General features: G+C 37.1%; 1 protein-coding gene across 1 annotated transcript; it reads left to right on the plus strand.

Moving 5' to 3' along the window:
* Positions 1–9,535: 9,535 nt before the first annotated feature.
* LOC132060828 (protein GOLVEN 5-like) lies at positions 9,536–11,683 on the plus strand. Its single transcript, XM_059453737.1, has 3 exons — positions 9,536–9,667; positions 9,789–9,841; positions 10,582–11,683. The coding sequence occupies exons 1-3, from the start codon at positions 9,583–9,585 to the stop codon at positions 10,834–10,836; spliced, it is 393 nt and encodes a 130-aa protein (XP_059309720.1). The 5' UTR covers positions 9,536–9,582; the 3' UTR covers positions 10,837–11,683.
* Positions 11,684–24,069: the final 12,386 nt, after the last annotated feature.

Genomic DNA, 24,069 nt, shown 5'->3' on the forward strand with positions numbered 1-24,069 from the left:
AAGTATTTCACTGATGAATTCAAATCACCACAAGCCACTCACAGGCAACAAGATATGAAAAAATCCACTCACAGGCTAATCAAAGTACAAAACAAGCCACTCACAGGCAACAAGATATGAAACAAGCCACTCACAGGCTAATCAAAGTACAAAACAAGCCACTCACAGGCAACATATCAATCGATACTCCAGGTTAGGAAACCGCGAAGGCTAATCGTCCTCTGGACTAGCACAACAATAGATACTCCGGGCTAGAAAGCAACGGAGGCTAATCGCCCTCTGGACTAGCACATCAATAGATACTCCGGTCTAGGAAGATACGGAGGCTAATCATCCTCTGGACTAGCACAACAACAGATACTCCGGGCTAGGAAGCAATGGAGGTCAATCGTCCTCTGGATTAACACATCAATAGATACTCCGGGCTAGGAAGCAACGGAGGTCAATCGTCCTCTGAACTGACACAGCAATACTGGTATCGATACGTTAGGATCCATAACGGCTAATCATCCTTTGGACTAGCACAGCTTGCCCATACAGGCCCAAACACAAACAAAATATAAATCATGGCATATTACCGAATCATCAATCATGGCTTAGAGCCGAATCTCACTTCTCAAGTCATCATCTCAAAATAGAGGCATTTCAAGTCACAACCGATTTAGAAATCTTATTCAAATCTCTTATTCAATTTTCAATTTCAAGAAATCCATTCAACAACAAAACAAGTTTAAGGTCCAACCTTTAGAAAAATGAGTTCAATCATCCAATAATGGGAAAAACAAGTTTCACAAAGTGGTATAGTTCGTATAAGGTTCGATGCGGGCTTGACCCTACACACGCATGACCTTGTCTAAAAGAAATCATCTTTAATTCCAAAAGAACTTCCACCAAACAAGAGTTATAATCATGTTCATATTCCAAAGGAAGATTTTAAGTGACAAACAATCATCCACACGTTTCAAACAAGATAACATACTTCAAAAGTAGGGTTTTGAAAAGTAGACATACTTCAAGAAAGATTTTTAGGAAAATCTAGACATACCTCAAATCCAGCTCAAACGCACTTTCCAAGGTTCAATAATCACACTACAATGGTTTTAGATGATAAAGATTAGAACTTTAATCTAATTCTACTCATATACCCCTTTTATAGAAAAGTTAGGGTTTTCATGTCTAGAACGTGTTCTTGAACACTTCCATGAATCACTAGCGGATTTTAATCTTGTAGGAACTTTCTACTCTAACCCAAACTTAACAATAAAATCAGAAAACTTAGAAGTCTTACCTTTTAGAAGAAATCCACACATCTCTCTTCTTTCTCTTCTTGAATTTTCAAGAACCTAGGGTTTGGAGAGATGATTTATGATCAAGAAGAGATGAACTTTGGTGTATGATTGATGGAGATTGAGTATAGACTCACCTTAGGGTTAGAGAGACTTCTTTGGTGTTCTTTGCCTCAGAAAAATAGGTTTAAAATGAAGTGAGAATGAATATAACGAAGTTAGGCTTTTAAAGCAACATTTTCGGTGCGCGGCCGCACAGCTGGAAGCCCACTTTGTGTAGCTGATCACACAGCGAAGGCAGTAACACTGCCTCTGGTGCGCGATCGCACACCTGAAGGACACTTCGCGCAGACTGCGTAGTGTCTATTAAAATGGGTATAACTTTTAGCACAAAGCTTCGTTTGAGCTCCATAACATATGGTTGGAAAGGTATTCCAAAGACCTACAACTTTTAAGTTTAGAGATTTCTCAAATTCCTAACGCAAGTACCCGAAAGCTGGCCATAAGTAAAGACTATCTCAGACTTACGAATTTAGAAGGCCTTAAAAACTTCACTCTTTGGTTTGACTTCAAAACGACCGTTTATCACCCGAATTCATCCCGAATGGATTCATGGCTAAAATATCTACTTAATACTAGTTTTCATACATTCATACCTAACTCAAATTTACGGGATGTTACAGTTTGATGGGACTTGCTATGGTAGTTGGAGAAGGCATATTTTGGTTGCTCTTTCTATTAGAAACAAATTGGGTCTGATAGATTCTGAATCTGAGAGTCCCTCTGAGGACTCCCCTTTAGTTCGTCTATGGCAAAGGGTTAATGATCTAGTAGTCTCCTGGTTGACCAACTCAATGACCAAAGAAATAGCTCATTGTGTTGAATACTAAGTGTATGCTAAGGATATTTGGGCTGAATTAGAAAAAAGGTATGGCCAGGCAGATCTTTGCTAGGGTGTTTGAATTAAAAAAGGAATTAGCTCATATATCTCAAGGTTCTCTTGACATAGCCTCTTAGTTCAATAAGATCAAACAGCTCTGGGACGAGATTGCTTCTTTGTCTGTTGGTAAAGCTCGTAGTTGTACTTGTAGTGCTAAGTCTGAGTATGCAAAAGATGAGGATGTTCAAAGAGTGTATCAATTCCTGATGGGCTTGAATGATACATACATTCAGACCAGGAGCAACATCCTGATGCTTAAGCCTTTCCCATCCATGAGTGTTGTATATGGTATGCTCTTATCTGATGAGAAACAAAGACAAGTCTCTTCCTCATTACAATTTTCCACCAACTCTGCCTCTTTTCATGTTGGTGTATCCAAGCAGTCCTATCCCTCAAAGGTTAATTTTGATCATGCCACATCAGGACTCTTTTGCAAGTTCTGCAAGAGGACTGGTCATATCATGGAGAAGTGCCACAGACTTCATGGGTTTCCCCCAAATTTTAAATTCACAACAAATCCTAAGCAAGCTAACTCACCAAACAATTCCAACAGGAAAACAGTGGCTACTAATGTCCAAGTTAACCCAAATCAGGTTCAAACTTCTGGCTTCAATACTGCTGGTACTGTATCTAATGAGCCTAGTGTTGATGCATATCTAATACCTGGTCTGTCTAAGGAACAATCAAACCAGCTCATGACACTGGTTCAGCAGGGATTGCTCACCTTTGATCCTTATGGCAATCCACATCTTTCTGCCTCTGCAAACTTTGCTGGTAAGATGCCTGGTCCTAGTGTTTTGCTCAAATCATGTATGCAGTCTGAAGTAGGTTCCTTTATTTGGATCATAGACTCTGGAGCCACTGATCATATGACATCACATAAACACCTTCTTTCCAATATTCAGACCTTTCCTATACCTTATCTTGTATCCTTACCTAATGGATATAAGGTCAAGGTGAATTATGTTGGTTCTATGACTTTATTTCCCAACCTAGTACTTCACCATGTCCTCTATGTTCCTAGTTTCCAATATAATCTAATATCTATTCACAAATTACTGTCACAACTTGATGGTTTTGTTCTATTTACCAAGTATCTATGTGTTATACAGGGCCCATCCTTGAAGAAGCCTCTGGTTCTTGGTAAAGTGGATAAAGGCCTCTATAAGTTGATTCTGCCTAGTACCGTACCCTCTTCAACCTGTGTTACTTCTATCTCTTCCACTCCTACTGTTTCTCCTGTTTGCAACTCTGCACTATATGATAAGAATGTCCTTGATGAGGTTTCTGATTTTTCTTTTGGTGTAAATGCTGTTTCTAATCATGATGTAATTCCTGATGACACTGTTTTTCCTAATAATACTACATCACACATTTCTAATACCTTTCCTGTTTTAAATGTTCCTGTGCCTGATAATGATTGCTCCTCATGCTACTACATCAAATTTTAACAAGCTAGATATGATGTGGCATTACAGGTTGGGTCACATTCCTTTTTCAAAAATGAGGAACATACCTAGCCTTAGCAAATTGTCTCACAAGCAGTCCTTCCCTTGCCCTATTTGCCCTTTGGCAAGACAAACCAGGCTGCCTTTCCCTGACAGTAGCATTCAAACCACTAAGCCTTTCCAAATGATTCACATTGATACTTGGGTTCATATCACACTCCAACCACAAATGGATCAAAGTATTTCTTAACCATTGTAGATGACTTCTCTAGGGCCACTTTGACTTATCTAATGGGAGCCAAAAGCAATGCCTTTGATCTACTAAAATCCTTTATTTTCATGACAAAAACTCAATTTCAATTGAAAGTTAAGATTGTTAGGAGTGAAAATGCACTGGAATTAGGCTCCAACATTGCTGGTTGCACTTTCTTCTCTGACAAAGGCATATTACATCAGACCACCTGTCCCCACACCTTACAACAAAATGGGGTGGTGGAAAAGAAGCATAGGCATCTTTTAGAGACAGCTAGGGCCCTCCTTTTCCAATCTGCCCTCCTAATAAGATTTTGGGGAGATTGTGTTCTTACTGCCACATATCTACTAAATAGGTTCCCCTCCAGCTTGTTAAATGCCAAAAGTCCTTATGAAGTTTTCTATGACAAACAACCAAATTATTCTCATCTTAAAGCTTTTGGTTGCCTATGCTACTGCACCATTCGCAAACCTCAAAGGGATAAATTTTAGCCCAAAGCCATGCCATGTGTGTTTCTGGGATACCTTTTTGCCAAGAAAGGATATAAGGTATATAGTCTAACTTCCAAACTGAACTTTGTGTCCAGGGATGTTGTGTTTCATGAACACATTTTCCCTTTCACTCTTACTTCCAATCCAACTTCATCCACATTGTCCCCTTCTCTATTCAATTGCTTTGATGATCCTTTCCCTCCTAATTATGTTTCTGCCCAACCACCTAATCCCACATGTGCTACTTATCCTCATGATATTCATCCACCTGCTGCACCTCCTATCCCTGTTCCACCCCTTATTCTTGATCACCAAACTCATCCACCTGATCACCAACTTCATCCACCTGCTCACTAACCTCCTTCACCAGCTTTACCCCTTACTCAACCTTCTGCACCTCCTCTCCCTTCTAGAGCTTCTTCCAGACCTCGGACTAGACCTTCTTATCTTGATAGTTATGTCTGCCAGTCTATCTCAAATGGTTTTGAGTCTGTTCCATCCACTTCTAGTCAGCCACATGTGTTTGAGCCTCACACTTATTCTCAGGCAGTTTCAGTTCTTGCATGGAAAATTGCTACGAGAAAAGAATTTGATGCTCTAGAATTGAATAACACATGGGAAATTGTTGAACTTCCACCTGGGAAGAAACCTATTGGTTGTAAGTGCGTCTACAAGGTTAAATACAAGGCTGATGGCTCCATAGAGAGGTATAAAGCTAGGCTTGTAGTTAGAGGTGACACTCAAGTTGAGGGCATAGACTTCCATGAGACTTTTTCACCCGTTGTTAAGATGTCTATTGTCAAGACTTTAATTGCTGTTGCTGTCAAGAAATAATGGCCTTTGTACCAACTAGACGTCAATAATGCTTTCCTCCATGGAGACTTAGACGAGGAAGTGTTTATGAAGGTTCCTCTATGGCCTCAGACAGGCATCTGGGCAATAGTATGCCAAGTTGTCTCAGTCACTTTGTTCAAGAGGATATTCTCATTCCCTCAATGGTTATTCTCTTTTCACCAAAATTACTCCTGATTCTGTGGTGTTGCTTGTAGTGTATATGGATGACATTATTATAACTGGGACTGATCCACATAAAATTGATTCTCTGAAAGCTTTCCTACATGAGCAGTTCAAAAGCAAAGACCTAGGTTCTCTGAATTACTTCTTGGGTATTGAAGTGGTGTACTCTCCTGATGGGGTTCTTCTACACCAAAAGAAATTTATCCATGATTTACTTGTTGATTTTCATGCTATTGACTCCTCTCCAGTGATATGTCCTCTTGAAATGCATGAAAAACTCCAGGCTGGTGTTGGGGATGTGTTGCCTAAACCAGAAGACTACAGATGTTTGGTAGGGAATTTGATTTTTTTTAACAAACACTAGGCCTAACATTTGCTTTGCTGTGCAGCACTTGAGTCATTTCATGCAACAGCCCTGTGTTCCTCATATGAAAGCTGCCTTGCATCTTCTTAGATATCTTAAGGGGACCTCTGATGTTGGGGTTTTCTTTAACAGTTCACCTGATTTTTCTCTCAGTGTTTTCTGTGACCGTGATTGGGGCTCCTGCCCTGATAGCAGGAGGTCTGTTTCTGGTTTCTGCATCTAGTTGGTTGGAAGTCTAGTTGGTTGGAAATCTAAGAAACAACCAGTGGTTTCCCTTTCCTCAACTGAAGCTGAGTACAGATCCATGAGCAAAGCAGTTGCTGAGCTCACCTGGCTGTCTCGATTGCTTGTTGATCTTGGACTTCCTACTCCTACCTAAGTCCCTTTGTTGTGTGACAATCAATCAGGTCTTCATATTGCCAGGAATCCGGTATTCCATGAGAGGACAAAGCACATAGAACTTGATTGCCATTTTGTCCGGAGCAAACTTGCTGATGGGTTGATTGCTCTCTCTTACACTTTAAGTGCTACTCAGTTGGTTGATATGTTCACCAAGATTTTGACAGGGGCCACTCACCATTTACACCTTCACAAGTTGGGTGTCTGATCACCCTCCAACTTGCGGGGGGATGTTAGAATATGTGATATAGGGATCACTTAAGGACTGATCCAACATTTTACTTTGGGTTGTTATTCTTTTATTTGTATCGGGCTCGGCCCAATTGTAATTATTTTCGGGTCACTATATAAGAGTGAGCCCAAGTCATTTTGTAGACAGATTTTATTTTTTCTCTTTCCAAGTTAATGATAAATTCTCTCTCTTCCTTTTTTCTCTCTCACCGACACTTAACCCCAATTTCTCATTGTCTCGTTCACGGTGGTTTGAGTGATTTAACAATAGCCCTGTCAAGTAGAAAACCTCTTTCACAACGTTGAGATAGTTAAGCATGTCATAATATTCTAATCAGCATTTAAGAAACCAATATAACCTAATTAATGAAACTTAAAATTGAATGGTGGACACTCAAAGTGAGGCATGTGAGTTAACTCCTCAGATGTCACTCGATTTAACGAAATTAAATTATGTAATAAAGTTATTTCTTTTGTCTCGATAGCTATTCTAATTCATGCATTTATCTTATAAAGTAATTATTGCTGAAAAAGAAAAATCACTTTAAAAGGGAGAGAAAATTGTGAGAATTATGTATTTCATGTTAGTTATTTCTTGATTGGTAATGCAAAGCCAATGTTTCCTTGTGGGTCAATTTTTTCTCTCTTCTCTCTTGTTCTGTATGAAATGCAAAATGTCCCTCATTGGTGGTGAAAAATCTTTCCTTCCTCCTTATAATAAAAAAGTCATTTATTGAGTTAGTAAATAGGCTAGAATAAGAGAGTGATCTCGCGTACCTAAGAATTGAGCTTCATTCTACTAGTATCACATTAGCACATAAGAATTGGGCTTCGTTCTACTAATATCACACTAGCTTGGAATGCGGGCATTTGGGGGTGGTGGGGTAGGGTGGTCAAAGATCAGGGGTTGAGAGTGTTCGAGGTGAGGAGAAAACAATGAGCAACAACCTAAATGAAATTATCAGATTCACACCATGGTTCCATCTAAATGGTTTTTAAGCCAACTTTTACACACTAGTACTATTTTTTTGGTTGGTTTCTCGCTCTTGTAATTTGTAAATAGCAATGGAGATTTCCCAAAAGAGAAACAAAATGCGTTTTATGATAGGAGAAACACATGGCAAAAGTGAAGTTGAACCGATCAAGACATTGGAAAAAAAACGACATGCTTTTAGGATAATATTTTTTCACTTACTTATTAAAACCCCACTCGTCACCTAATCCCACCGTCATGACATTTTGTTAGATTACATATAAATGCTCTTGAGATAATATTCGTTTCAATTAAGTACCAAACACTAAAAAAATAAGTTAAGAATCCACTTAAATTTTCAAAAAAAAAATTTTCAAGAAAAACATTTTCCTTCGTACCAAGCACACCCTTACACTAATTTTCTTAGGCCGACTTGTACACACTAAATTGTAAATTAGCAAGGGAGATTTCCCAAAAGAGAAACAAAATGCATTTTAAGAATAGGAGAAACACATGGCAAAAGTGAAGTTGAGGCAATCAAGACATTGGAAAAACAGAAAAAGTGTTCTCGTTGACTGGATGGCGGCAGACAAGCACGAAACACTTATACCTTCCTATCCACGTTAATAGTACACAATTCTCATCCCCCAACAGTTTAAACCTCCCACCCTTACACACCCATTCACTTCGAACTTCAATACTTGTGTGGTGAAATGATATTTATTTTTTTATTTTTAATTAAAGATCTCAAGTGTTTGGAGCAGCGAGGATAAAATTTCGAATATTCAGTATAGAACATTATACCAGTAGAAATAACATCCACTGGCCACTATTCGATTATGTCTTAAGAAAATAGTTAATATTATGAAGTTTTAAATTTTACGTCATTCTCACTATTCTGGTAAACTGTTCAGGTAAAATTCACAAATAGCCTGTTTTCATCCTTTGTAATTCAATAATAGGGAATCACAATTTTCTGACGGACATCTCGTCGTCGAATTTGACTCGTAGGTAAGGGGTTCCCAACGAAAAAGCTGTCAAAGATGTTACCAACGAGCCAAATTCCGATTGATTTCGTCAGAAATTGTTGTCGGAAATTAGCAATTTTTTAGTAGTGATTCAAAAATAGTCACGCTCATAGAGTTCCAATTTCATAGGTGAAACTCCATGATAATATCCTGAAGTTTCAGCTGTGAAATTAAAAATTCAATGACAATGACTATTTTCAATAAAAAAGTTGAAAAGTGTGTGTTTATGAACGTTACTCGAATAATTTACATGCATAGTGAGATTTCTCGACGCCATTCCGAATTAGTTGAACTAATGAGGGATAGAATATCACATGCTCAAAAAATGTTGTCCTATTTTCTCTTATATGGTTGTTTTTTTAGAAAAACAAGTTCCTTCAAAATGAGAAAAATGACTTACTGGAAATAGAGAAACAGGCTCAACAAATGTCATTTCATATTAGTTGTCTCTCCCTCACCCTCCAACATACCCTACCCTACCCCATGCCCACCTTGATAGCCCCCATTGCACACACATACCCCTACCCCCACAATCACTTCCAATAGTGTTTGTGTAGATTAATATTGTATACAAATGTTTTGGAATAATATTTTCTATTTACATATCAAACACAAAAAAAAAAAAAATAAGTAAGAAAAACCACCATTTTTTGAAGAAAATGTTCTTCAAGAATTCCTTCGTACCAAACACATCCTAAATGAAAAAGAAAACGAGATGAGACCATAGCCGGTGCCACTATATTAATGTTGATGAATTGTAAGAGAACTTCCTCAAATTATTTATGGTATTTTTCAATAATCTCGAGATCCTAGTACTGATAACTTGCACTGACACATGGATCATCACAACTTTTCGCGAAAAAGCTTTATCATTGGAATGCATGCAAATAAACTTGGTCCCCTTTGTAAAATGTACGTACTTCATTTGTTAACGTGAATTTGAAGGTAAACTTTTGGACTGCCCTTAACTAGTCTTGTGCTTTGACTTGGGATTTGCAACACGTGGAAGTTTTTGGTATTTGTAACATATGTTTGACTTGTCTCTAGTCTCCCTATAAAGATCACTCTATATTCCTGCATTCATTCTCTGTCTTTAAATGCTTGAAAAAACAGACATACCCCAAACAAAGTAAAGAAAGAAGCTATAGGACAATGCTGATACCTATTAGGATTTTAAGCTTACTAGTACTTCTAATCTTAATTGCTCAACATCTCCCAAACACTAGTTCTTACCAAGGTACGTATTTCTTAGCTTCATTATTCCAATTTGGATCATTCTACTCTTAGAATCAACTCAATTACTCAATGCTTTCAATGACTTAATAGCCTATATTTTCCCCGGAAATCTTATTTTGTAGGCGGAAAATTTGCAACCAAAAGATGCAATTCAGCACCAAAAAGAGAGACCTTGGTACGTCTGTAATGAAACAATTCATTTTGTTTGTTTCCTTTTCCATTTCATATTAGGATTTAAGTTATATATATATATATATATATATATATATACTGATAGTGTAATTCTGTTTATAGTATAATTAATGTACTTTAACATATAGAAGCAGGTTAATGAGTTATAAGTTCCTATCATTTTTACTAGGTTAATGAGTTACTCCTATCGTTTCAACAAGGTTAATAATCAATACTTTTCATAGAATTTCTCTGCATGCAATTATCTTGCTTTAACTTGAACAAGGAAGGACAACATATCATTTAGCTTCTATTGAACAAGTTCAACCTTGAAAAAAAAGATGCTAAGCCGACATTGAACACTTCAACTTGGCCACTGAAGAAGGTGAAGGTTGCACGAGAGAGTAGACCAACTTACTGCTTATTATCATGGTTTAATTAAGCTTGATTCAAAACAACAAGATTCAACAACAACTCTACGTACCAACCAGGATATATCGATCATATAATGCTTGTGTAAAAATCCTTTTATATATACTGAATGTGTAAAACTCCTTTTTATAATCAGTAAAATTTAACCTATGATAGCAAAACAGTTATCACTTTTACAAGATTACATATTAATGCTTGTCAGGAAATTTACTTGTAATTATCTAATAAACGACCTGATTGTGTAAATATTTTCTTACAAAGTAAATGAAATGAAACTAACTAAGCACTTTTATTGTAATGTATTTCTCATAGGCAAATAATGCTGGAGAAAATGAAGCAGCTGTGATAAGAGGAAACAAAAGGACCAGACCCCAAATGGCATATGCAGAGAAATTCACCAAAGAAAAAAATAATATTGTAGCAAGCAAGCAAGAAATGTTGGATTTAAATGTAAAAGGTGAACAAATTATGAGCAGACGTCCACTCACCCACCAAGATAATGCTGGATATGTTGCATTTACAGCAGATTATAAATCACCTAGGCACCACCCACCAAGGCACAATTGAGAACACTACTAGAAAATCACTAATTTTGGACGTTTTGTCAGGATTTGACTCGCCGCCGCGAAAAAGCCATCGCAAATGTTACGACGAGTCAAATTCCGTCGGAAATTAGTGATTTTCTGGTAATGGAATGAGAAGTGCCAATCAAATATCGATGGTTCAAGTACTTTTGCATCTTATTTATCTTAGTCTTCACTTTACTATATATCTTTTTCCTTGTAACTTTGTATTATAAGGTTAATTTTAAGTATGTATGGTTACTGAACTTTATCGACCTTGAAATTAATGCCTTTGTATTTAGTGATCGTTTTGATGTGCTCGTATGCAACAATTACGAACGTCGAGCAATGATGAGTATATGCTCATAATTCTACATACTCCGATGTTCACTCAGATGTTCACGTTTTGCAGTTCATAAACCTGTTTGATATATGGTGGATTAATATATAAGTCCTGAAATATTAATGTAATTATTATGTATCCATCAAGACTTCTAGTTGTTGTCTTACTGAGTGTTAGGTAATAGCAATCGAACATCCATATAAATAATAAAATTCTATTGAAAAGGTGTTTATTGGTCTCACCATGCACATTTAGGGATGACACACCCTGAAGAATATTAGTCATTTTGGGTGGTTCTCTCTACAACCATATTGAAATTGATTAGCTTTTTTTTTTTTAAAAAAAAAAAATTTATTTATGAAGCAATGGGTGCTTATACATTTGAGGAATAGCTTGTGGTAATTAATATATTACTAGTTGATACGATTTAAGGTAACTCAACATTCAAGTAATGACGGTGATAGAAATATGCCATAAGAAATCTGAAAAATAACACATGAGAGATCTAAAAAAATTATGTTTTTCTATTCAAATTGTAAGAGAACAAAAAAAATCTTATTCCCTCAAAATATAATGCGTGTTGATTCATGAAATTTTTTAATGATTAATAATTATATGTACTTAGATATCTTACAATGGGATATACTTATGAGTAAAACTGATTTAATAAATAATAATTGGGCCAATGGGTAGTTGAATGCTGTAACTAGCAAGGAACCTAATGGGCATTCATTTCCCAGTTTAGCCAGGAATAAGTTATTCAAGAAGGTTTTGTATTAGCATGTGCGTGTATAACTTTATGGAAAAGCTTTCGGAACTAGTTTTAGCAGGCGTTTGGCCATGTAAATCATGATTTCATATCATGATTAATTTCAAATCAGCGTTTGTTTATACAATTTGTATAAAATTTCAATTTCAACTTCATATCATGATTTAAAATCCCAAATTCTCCAAAAAGGCATGATTTGAGATTTCATGATTTCAAATTATTTTTAATGAAAACTTGACCCATAAGTTTATATTTTATACAAAAAGATTCATAAGTTGGTAGATGTATTTACCAACCATGTTTACCAACCATTTATATCAAATGTTCAGAGATCTACAAGTTGGTGTTATACTTATAACAAAATTACTCTTGCCAACCATTTACCAACTGCATTTACTTATACAACTCATGTTCAATTTTCTTTTTGTTGAACTAAAGTTCGATCACTTGATGTTATATTTTTTAGAAATGTCTTTTCGTAGCGCATTAATTTTGTATGAACTTGACAGTCCTCATGAAAGTCAATAACTGTGATATTTTAGCTTGTGGACCAAGTTGTTAAAAAATTGATAAGAATAGGGATGCCAATCGGGCAGGACGGTGATAGGGGGCAATTGGCGCGAATGCCCTTCAAATGCGCTGGTCTTTAATTTTTGCCCTTGTAATGCGTGGTCTTTAATATTTTCCCTTCTGAGCTAAAAGCTAATAGAAAAAAAACGTTATTACCCCTACCCAGAACATATAAAAGCCTGAAAATCTGTAACGAACCCCAAACCTCCAATTAACCCTATCCATCGTTCCAACAACAAAACTATCAACCGTTCCATTGTTCCAACGTTTCACGGGAGAAGTCCCCATTAATTTTGCTGCTACAACGTTGGAAAAGGCAAATGCATAATATATAACGTTTCAATTGAACGTAATTCAACTCAATTTAATGCTTTTGTTAACTTTAGATTTGTTAATATTTGAAAATAACAACAAATCATCTTTTATGAGCTAAACAACTGATATTCAGTTGAGATTCAACATTGCGGATGATAATTTTACTCAACAACATAAAATTGATCAAATTTATTGCCTTTTCTGATTTTGATTAGTTTATATGATCCTTTTGATTAGTATATAATGCTCATTGACTTAGACCTGAAATTATAGTAACTTCAGAGTATTCCGTTAGAGGCAAACTTTCATTTTCATAAGCAAAACAAAAAAGTACACAAGTGTTAAGAACTAGAAAAGTATGCCGTTAGAGGCAAACTTTCATTTTCATAAGCAAAACAAAAAAGTGTACAAGTGTTAAGAACTAGAAAAGTCTGCCGGAAGGGGCAGAACTTCACTTTACAAAAGTTCAAAGTATGCCGTGAGAGGCAAACTTTCATTTTTCATAACCAAAACAAAAAAGTACAAGTGTTAAGAACTATAAACGTCTGTCGGAAGGGGCTGAACTTCACTTTACAAAAGTACAAAGTATGCCGTGAGAGGCAAACTTTCATTTTTCATAACCAAAACAAAAAGTACATAAAGTGCTAAAAAGTTTTCTGATTTTGATTATTTTATACATATATTTGGAGTAGTATACAATGCTTATTGAGCAGAATTGATCAAATCTACTGCTTATCTGATTTGATTAGTTTACATCTGAAATGGCAGATCAGGCAGAGTTTTGTGCAAGTTTGGTACGTTTATCTCTACCTTACTAGGCAGACGTTGTTAAAGACTATATATATATAATCTACCTTATCAACCAGAGTTTGTTGAACAAGTTATGCCTTAAGACATAATTTTAGCTTAATCTCCGCCTCGAATATTGAAAAAAAAAATGAAATTTCAAGAACAGAAATAAGATGAAAAAATACATTATGAAAATTCATAACAAGAATAGATTCAAAACTAAACAAACTGAAACTTCATTACATATATGCATCTAATATTAATGTCCACAAAAACATATAATAATAATAATAATAATAATAATAATAATAATAATAATAATAATAACAACAACAACAACAAATACACAAACCACCACCTATAAACACTAACATCACAAGTACCGAGCTACCATCATCAAATACTATCTTCACATGTACCCATTATATATTTTCCCCTCATCAATTTGGCCGGTGTCTTTGAAACAACTTCTGCCTCACAAATCGAAGTTCTCTTTGTAGATCATCATTGTCTCTGCTGAGAGCACCATAAAGAGACCTTAGAAGATCTACGTCTCTTTTCATATCAGCAATTTCTTGAGTCATTTGTAGATACGCAGTATTAAGTTTAAAATGGGCATGTTCATGTGCTTGCCCGTTATGATAATAAAAACGGGGATGGTCATATGCTTTCCCACCATTAGCATGTACAATATGTTGATTTGACATTTTGTAGATGAATGTATCTGGTTTTTAGAATGTAAAATGTTTTTTTCTCCAAAAGTTGTGTTGCTTTATATAGACTTATGAATTAATCCATTTTGAATTGGAATAACTGTTGCACTGATTAGATTTCAATTGGATGAGAAATGTCACGACCCAATTAGCCGTGAATGGAACCCACACTAATTCCCCTAGTGGGCGAATTACTTAATCATTTAAACAATCATAAATCAATAGCCAAAATTAAATCATAAATCTATCTAATCATGCCATAAATAAATAAAGTGCGGAAATCCTATCTATTACAACCCCAAAATCCGAAAGTCATTGTACTAGGAATCTAAAACATAAATGTCTAAAGAATGAACAACTATCTGAAATAATCATAAATGTTTGAAATGAAATAGACAATCCAAAATAAGAAAGATCTTCAGGCGGCATGGCATGGATATGAGCTCACTCTCGGATCTGATCAGGAACTAGCCTCAAGCTAAATATGAGGTCTGGACGAAGTCTCTGGCATACAATCTGCACCTAAATAAAAAGTGCAGCAAGTTAGTATCGGTACAAACACTCTGTATCGGTAGATATCATAGGCCAACTAAGATTAGTGTCATGCATACGTTCATAAAATTAATAAGATAGGAAGATTGGCATAACAACACATAACCAAATATGTTATTAACAGAAATCAGCCAACAAAGGATAAGATAAGTCCAACCACAACCATCAATAAGAATAATATAAGTCCGATGTAATGCAATGCAACAATGAGAGTATCTCAACCGTACACACACGTTACTGACAATTTTCGCTTAATAGTCATGACCTGCAGGGGACCCATGATGTCCATGTACCACTTGCTCTGGAACTGACCCGGAGTACGAGCCTACATATATATATATGATCACAATATGAATTCAATGTATTTCCAGTCCAACAGTCAACATGGAACATGATCAGTCAATAATATCAATGTCAATGAATACAAGGCACCATGTCACAAATCATAACAAGACTCAGATAAATTAGCTCACAACAACATGAATATGCAAACATCACGATCAACAAGAAGAGTGTATATATATATATATATATATATCTGATCACAATATGAATTCAACGTATTTCCAGTCCAACAGTCAACATATGTTATATTCCGTATTTTGTACATTGGGACAATCCGGGTTAACTATGATAAGTTAGGGACAGGACCATTCCGGGATACGAAGTCGAGACTTTTGACCTTCGATTTTGTTTTAAGACATAAGTTGTTCATGAATTTGTTGGCATGGAACATTTAGAAAAATTTGGGACTAAAAGTGAAATATTGAGAAGTTGGAAATCATGAATTATTGGCCATGTTGGCCGTGTGGTTTGGAGATGGCCCCACACATTTTGTGGCCAAATTTAATTGGTCCAACCCATGTGTGGGCCATGGACACTTGTATAATTCATATATGAGCATAAAAGATGACTACTAAGTCATCTTTCTCATTTTCCACACTTAGAAAAAAATCAAGAACTTGGATGAACAACACTAGGCCATTCGGCCAAGAGGAGAAAAATTGAAGACCAAGATTAGCCATCACAAAAATATTTCATCCTAGCAAATCTACTAATTGAAGGGCCCTTGTTAACGTGGAGTCGTTGTTTGGGTCAACAAACCGCTCATTTTCATCCTTACTAACCCTAGCCAAGTTGTAAAGTTGAGAAGAAAGGTAAGGTTTAATCTTGTTTTTATATGTTATGGAAGGTTTATGTATGTCGTAGTATGCAAAAATGGATGAAATTCATGAAATATGGCATGTTGGAGTTAAGGCCGTGTGCATGGTATCTAGCCGTGTGCATGTGATATTGTGTTGAAGTAATGGATTAATTCTATGTAGCATGTTTAGTTGTGTAGTGTGAGGAAATGGATGGAAATCATCAATATGTGTATGTGTAGTGTTGGCCGAATATAGGTCATGTCATATGACAAGAATGGATCAATTCTATTTAGTATTTTGATTGTTGTCGTTATGAATTCTATGTTGACGATAAGAGTTTAATGACTCAAGTTGATGTTGTAATTGTTATGGGCTGATTTGGAGGTTAATGTGCATTTAATGTAATTTCTATATTTATGAGAATGACATTGTTAGAGTGTGGATTGTTGGTGCAAATCATGATTCGGAAGTTAGGAATGTGTTATGGATGTTGTTCTCGGGTTTGGGGAGTTTTCGGGTGAATTGGAGCATTTGTTGGATTGTTGGAAATATTGTGTGAATTGTTTAAAGAGTTCTTGAATGTTGTTTGAATGGTTTCGGATTAGTAATCAAATATGTAAGCATTAGTGTTAGTTTGATTGTATATTGGTTTGTATGTATGTAATTGTAATGAACAATTGGAAGGTTGTCGGAATATGTGGAGAAGAATTATTAATGTTCGAATGCGTTCTAAATCGATTGTTGATGTTGCTAGAATGATTGTTGGTGTTGTTGTTGAATTTGGCCGAGTTGAATTCTCGGGGTTGTGCATTTACAGGGGAAATCGCTTCAAATTTTCAGAGTAGAATTAAGTGCTAGTTTGGAAATGAACTCCTAAATACCTATAGTTGACATTGATATTTATTGATGTTATGTAGATCTTGGAGAGTCCGAGGCATAGGTTTGATTTGGATTAGCTTTGAGAGCGATCGAGGTATGTAAAGCTTACCTTTCCTTCTTTTGGCATGCCTTAGTATGAATAGACTATAACACGAGCCTCGAGGAAACTCTATTCTTGCGATTCGAGTATGCCTACGATTCTTATTTGCATCTTATCTTTGACATTCGTAAAGTGATGAAATATTGGCCCTTATGTCTCTGGAATATTTGATTTTCAAATGTTGCATAAAAAGTTTTATTTTTAAAGAGTTCCGTAACTACGAACGACCGTAACTTTCACAGAAAGGCTCGGATTGCCTCGATATGTTCGTAGGAGATTTTATGGCATATGATGACTATGTTTTTCCATAGGCGGGCCCGACTTGGGTCGACACCCGTCCGTGGGTCCCGCGACTTCCTTTATATGTTTCTGATGACTTTTGAAAGAATATGGTATTACTATTATCCCGACTTCGAGTATGATCAGTTTACTTATCTTTTGAGTTTATGATAATGATTTTATGCATATGGTTACTCACTACTCTGCTCATGCAAATGGTTATTGCATCTTCCGCCGAGTCCCGGGCCGGTTATGTATCGTGCGCACTATGTGATATTCTGGAGTATGATGTGTCCGGTTCGCCGAGCCTCTCTGCTATTGGGCCGGGTACCGTGTATATTTGGTGTTATGATGTGTCCGGTTCGCCGAGCTCCTTCGCTATTGGGCCGGGTACCGTGTATATGTGATATGTGATATGTCGGGTTTTCGGAGATATGAAATCTTCTGGAGTATGATGTGTTATGGCGCCATTGACGGGCGGGCGACCATATTTTCTGAGCCCCCTGCATGATTTGTATTTTAAAAATAAACATTTTGATAATTTGGATATTGCACTTATTTTCTGTACTTTTGTTTCGATTATGACTCGCTTAATTTCATCGTATCTTCGCTTTGCATACTCGTACATATTCCGTGCGACCCCCCTTTCTTCGGGGTCGCGTTTCATGCCCGTAGGTACGTATGGATGTACGGATTCGGTGATCCGCCGGATCTAGGACACCCATCCCGTCGTTTGGAGTGCTCCCTTTATTCCGAGCCCACATTTTGGTATATATTCGTCCGTTGCATATGTATTTGTTTGATCGGGGGTACGGCGGGGCCCCGTCTCGTCATATGATTCTCGTTGTTTAGAGGTCCGTAGACGTGTATGTGGGTTGTGCCTATCTCGTACGATGTGTGTGTTCGTATGTTATATGTTCGGGCGATCCCATTCGCCGTGCGACCTTGTCGGCTTGCATTTGTATATATTTTGGGCCGTTGCGCCATATGATAGCCTTGCCGGCTTCTGTGATATATATATGTTTGTGTTGAGACAACATCTGATATTTGTATACGTATAAGTCATCTGTGTGTGATTCGGATTAATGAATGTATTTGGGTGCCCAGCTCGGGCACTAGTCACGGCCTACGGGGTTGGGTCGTGACAACATAGAACATGATCAGTCAATAGTATCAATGTCAATGAATACAAGGCACCATGCCACAAGTCATAACAAGACTCAGATAAATTAGCTCACAACAACATGAATATGCAAACATCACGATCAACGAGAAGAGTATATATTAACTCCTTCCTTCTCATGTCATAACAATTCCATCTGAGGTTTCAGTATATAAAACAATGGCGACAAGCCCACATAATTCAACAATCATACCAACCTAAGTAATATCCAACCAGACGTCATGTCCGAAGACCTAACCATCTTTGTCTTCTATCAACTTTACTACATATAGAAGCAACTAACCATAGTCTAACTCAAGTAAATCGTAACTATTAACTCAAGTAAATCGTAAACAGTCTCAGATGCAGAATTGGAACAATGCAAGCTACTTCGCAACAAGTTTTCCCTTCCGTCATGCTTTGGAACGCTCAAAGTCTAGTAATGTAATGCTTAGTGAATAATGAATCATCTACTCAAACAAGAACAACAACTGGGGAAGAAAACCCAATTACTTCTACCTTTTTTCAAATGGTTGAACTATCACTTATTGCAATTTCTTCATAACCTTTATCCCAATGATCATACTACTACAATTCATGGGTTTCTAATCAATGCAACCCCTCTCAAACAGATTTTAGGCTAAAGGTTCCATTTTTATGCAAACCCTAAGTCTCAATATGCAATTTCCACCATTAATAATCAAGTTCTCATCTTAGAAAGTGATAATCTACACTCCTAGATTAATAAACAACAATAAAATCAACCACCCATCAATTATGTAAGGGTTTACAGCTTCTAGGGTTCTATCCTTTTCCTCCACTATTAGAGGACCTTCAATTTATGTAGGAACTTAAGATGAACAAGGAATGAACAATGAAAAGGGTTGAGACTTACCTTCAAAGGAGAACCCACCAAAACTCTAGGAATTTCGTCTCTTACTTTCTTGGGAACAGTTTCTGGTGTAAAGTGGTGAATGACTCGAAATTCCATAATATAAAATCATTTTTTGTCTTCCGTCGACCACAGCAGCGGTCAATGTTTTGCGGAACTTCTTCAGCTACAGCGGAGCTCATTAATTCCCCGACTCCGGCAGCGACCATCGCCCCGCCATGGCGGGCTCGTTACAACAGTATTACACCCATTGCAGTGGTCACATCCGACCAGTGAGCTCTAGTTTTCACCAGATTTTCACCCAAAATCCCAACATCAATCCAAGGCCCTACAGACACAAACCAGAAGTGCACATTAATGTAAAAACATGCTACAGACTCACCCGTGACCTCGGAATTCCCAGCGGAGGTCAAATTTTCTAAGTCACCCTCCATCGGAAATGAAACAAGTTTTCAAACAATGCAAAACATACACCCAAGAATAAATCAAGGGATCAGTTTTTAGACTTCTAACTCTTTGAGCTTCCATTAAGCTCATTCTTGATCTCGGAAAGGTATGGGTAGGGGTAAAATGGTCAAAATGCCCATAACGACGGTCGTTACAAGAACATAGGCAGTTCTTCAGTTTTTCAATTAGATGAGAATATAGGCAATTTTTTTCGTAACAAAAAACAGTTACTGCATTTTGAATTGAAGTAACTGTTGCACCTGTTGGAGTGTAATTGGAAAATAGTCACTTTTTCATTTTCCTTTTTTTTTTTGTTCTTTTTTTTAAGCAAAAAATAGTTACTCCATTTTGATGTCTGCCGAAAGGGCAGAACTTAAGTTTACAAAAGAACAAAGTATCTTTGTTGGAGGTAAACTTTCATTTTCATAAGCAAAACAAAAGAGTATACACATGTGTTAAACTATAAGAAATTCTGCCGCAAGGGGCACATCTTAAGCTTACAAAAAGAACAAAGTAACCAAATTTCATTTTCTTAAGCAAAATAAAAAATTACACCAGTTTTAAGAAAAATAAAGCCTGCCGGAATGGGCAAAACTTAAGTTTACAAAAAGAACAAAGCATGCCGTTGGCGGCAAACTTGCTTTTGTTTCAAACATAGTAAAACTCTGCAGGAAAAGGCACAACTTAAGTTTACAAAAACATAAACTCCACCTTATAAGGCAGATCAGCCAGAGTTTTGAACCTAGATTGTTTTGAGCAAATTATGCCTTGCACCTGTTTGACTAATAAGTCAATTGATTTTTTTCTTCTCATTATGCAGGAATTTGAACAAAAATGGCACCAAACTGCATCTACGTAGCTTTCAATGGAAAATGGGATGCCACCTACAACTATGTCAGTCATGGACCAAGCTAATACTTGTCAATGGTGGTGTAACTTTTCAAGAATTCACTCAACAGATATTTTAGGCACATACTGTAACACCTCGTACCTTTAAACTAACATCTCGTACCTTTAAACTAACACCTCGTACCTTTAAACTAAGTACGTGTCTATGACTCAGGGATCCCCGAAGCCAAAAAGGGATGTTTAAGTTGAAAAACCAAGCTCAGTTCTACAGGTGTCATTCGACTGCCAAACAAACAGACTGTCGAGAGATCGACGGTTCGTCAAAACGCACCGTCCCTAGGAACCCTGTTTTGCAAACTCTCTAGACTACTGACAGTGGGTCAAATCGATGGACCTCAACACATTGATGGACCGTCAATAATGCACCATCCTTTCCACCGTACTTTTTCTTCACAAAATACACCTCTCTGATTCCCTCTGATTTGCACAAACGACGATCCAATCGACAAACCGTCGACATGTTGAGGGTTCGTACTTACCCAGACTCAGACCGTCGAACAACAAATAGTATAAATACGATACTTCATTTTAGAAATTCAGTTTACACAATTTCCAAGCCCTAGAACGAAGGTTTTCTCTTCCCAATGATCTCCTACATCAAGGTAAGTCCTTTCAATGTATTTTCAGGCGATTTTATCCTTGTATAATCAATTCCTAAGCGAGATCCACTATTCTTAACCTAGGGGTTTCAAGAAAGCCTATCGCAAGGATTCACGTCTAAAGCTTTTAGGACTCTTCTCAAATTCAGACCATTAGTTACAAGTTTTGGAGCATTAACAGGCACGTAGGATTTCTATCTGCATGTGAAAACATCATTTTTCTTCCCCACGCCACGTTCTTCTAGGATTATACGAAAGTTTACCAAAACTAGGGTTCTAGACATGTTCATGATAACCCTAAGTACATGTACTATGATATACCATGTTTGTATGATTACTTCGTTATTGTGTTCTTAATATTCCATTTTGGTTATTGAGAATCTGTTCGTAACCTATGAAAACCTATACCTTACATTCCATGGGTTCTTACATGCAAGATATGAACTATTATGCTTATTTTCATGAAAATTCTACATGTCTCCATGTTTTCATACAAGTTATATTATATATTATCTTCATCTTGTAACATAAGCAAGAATGGTGTTTACAAGCAAGTTATCTATTTCATGGGCTACTAAGCCAACTATATCTATGTTCATACCTGAAACTATGTATGCCAGTGTAGGATAAGGATCACTCTGCCCAGTTAGGACGATACCTTCATGTTTTCCCATTGTGGTTATTGGATCCATTTATGTTCATGTTCATGTCTTGTACCCCGGTAAGGTACATGATGGCTTAGCTGATCGGGCAGAGATCAGATGCCACGTTCTTACGTGGTGGTTACATGTCGGTTATACTAATGCTCTCCCACAGATATCTTTACAGACTTAAAATATTTTACTCATGTTATACATACATATTCATGTCAGATGATATTCATGTTTATGTTCAGTTTACAGTTTCAGTTTCAATTCTGTTACTTCATGTGCCATGCTTTACTTCATTCAGTTACTTTACTTACTAGTACAATTCAAGTGTACTGACATCCACTTTATTTGCTTGGAGGCATTCATTTCACGATGCAGATTTACAGGACGATGGATCAACACGTATTAGCTTTTAGTGAGTTCCATTCTATTCGGGGTTTTAGCTTTACATGTTTATTTCAGTCTTGCAGTTAAGGTATGCCGGGGGCCTTGTCCCCGTAAATAGTTTAGTAGTCAGATTCATGCCAGAGGTTTCATAGGCTAGTCAGTTATGTTATGACAGATATTAAGAGTCGTCTAGCTATTTTGGCTCATTATTATTTTGTTTATTCAGACTATTCCGCATTATGATAGTATGATATTTGCAGACTTACGATTTATGGTCCCACACTTTAATTAAATTATGCATGTTCATAGTTTTTTCCACATCAGTTCATGCCCATGTTGATTCAGCAAGCCATGTGGTTTGCTCGGTCACATGCAATCAGGCATCGAGTGTCGTGTTACGCTCAGGCCATGGTTCGGGGCCTGACAAAGCTTGGTATCAGAGCCTAGGTTCAAGTGTCTTAGGAAGTCTATGAAACCGTATCCAGTGGGGTCACTTTTGTATGTATGGAGGCCCCACACATATAAACAGTTGACCACCAAGACATCTAGGATTGACTTCTTTTATACTCTAGAATCGTGCAGTTAGAGCTATGCTTTTAGGAATTCTTCTAACTTGTGTGTATTACATATTTCAGATAATGCCTGCTAAAAGAAAGTACTCCAAGAGGACCACAGCTACCAGCCAGAGGGCTACCGCCAACGTTACTCCAGAGGTAGAGCTTTAAACTCAGAGAGTTGCACCAGGCACTGCACCCCCAACTATAGGGAGGTATGCGGAGGTCCATCCCACCGCTACTCCATAACCCAATGCTACTAACATAGATGTTAGGGGAGCCATTCAAATGCTTACCCAAATTATTGCGAATCAGGCACAACGTCAAGAAACGGCTCCTAGCACAGGTGCTAGTGGAGGGTCGAACAGCTCTAGGACCAAGGAATTTCTGAACATGAATCATCTAGTGTTCACCAGGTCTATTAAGAAAGAAGATTCCCAGAACTTTATCGATGGTCTTTAGAAAGTCTTTCGTGTTATGCTTGCTACAGAGATAGAAGTAGCAGAATTGGGAGCTTATCAGTTACAGGATGTTGCTCATATTTGGTATGAGACGTGAGAACAGTCCTGCAGAGAGGATGCATCTTCAGCAACTTGGGATGAGTTTGTTGATGCTTTCATTGATCACTTCCAGCTGATTGAGGTTAGAAAGGTGAAGACCTATGAATTTTAGAGACTCAGGCAGAACAATATAAGCGTGAACGAATATCATCTCAAGTTTGTTTCCTTGTCTAAGTTTGCTCAGTATATGCTTTCTGACATGAAGGCTATAGTTAGGAGATTTGTGTTGGGCCTTACACCCGACTTGTATGGTGATGTGAATATTGCTGCTCAGAACGAAAAGATGACTATCACCAAGATGGTTACCTTTGTTCAGGGTCTTGAGGACCAAATGAAAGAGGAGGAGGCTCTGCAGAAAGAAAAGGACAAGAATTTATTAAAAGAGCTAATTCTACAGGTAACTTCAGTCATGGGGGAGGTGGAGGCAGAAAAATTTTCAAGAAGAGATCATCAGGACCCGCTCTATCTGTAGCTAGTGCCCCAGCTCCAAAGGTCAAGAATGATCAGAAGAGGCAAAATTTCAGACCAACTTACTCATACTTTCAGGCTAGTGAGGGTTAGCAGGCTTATAATAATTCAGTTTGCGGCAAATGTAGTACGAGGCACCTAGCAGAGTGTCGCAT

Source organism: Lycium ferocissimum, chromosome 6, assembly GCF_029784015.1.
Source record: "Lycium ferocissimum isolate CSIRO_LF1 chromosome 6, AGI_CSIRO_Lferr_CH_V1, whole genome shotgun sequence".
NCBI classification, from domain to species: Eukaryota; Viridiplantae; Streptophyta; class Magnoliopsida; order Solanales; family Solanaceae; genus Lycium; species Lycium ferocissimum.

Bases quoted from the DNA above. Each gene is read 5' to 3' on its own strand.
- LOC132060828 (XM_059453737.1), top strand. From the start codon at position 9,583: ATGCTGATACCTATTAGGATTTTAAGCTTACTAGTACTTCTAATCTTA. The intron at 9,668-9,788 runs GTACGTATTTCT...CTTATTTTGTAG, and splicing joins AAACACTAGTTCTTACCAAG to GCGGAAAATTTGCAACCAAA. The intron at 9,842-10,581 runs GTACGTCTGTAA...TATTTCTCATAG, and splicing joins CACCAAAAAGAGAGACCTTG to GCAAATAATGCTGGAGAAAA.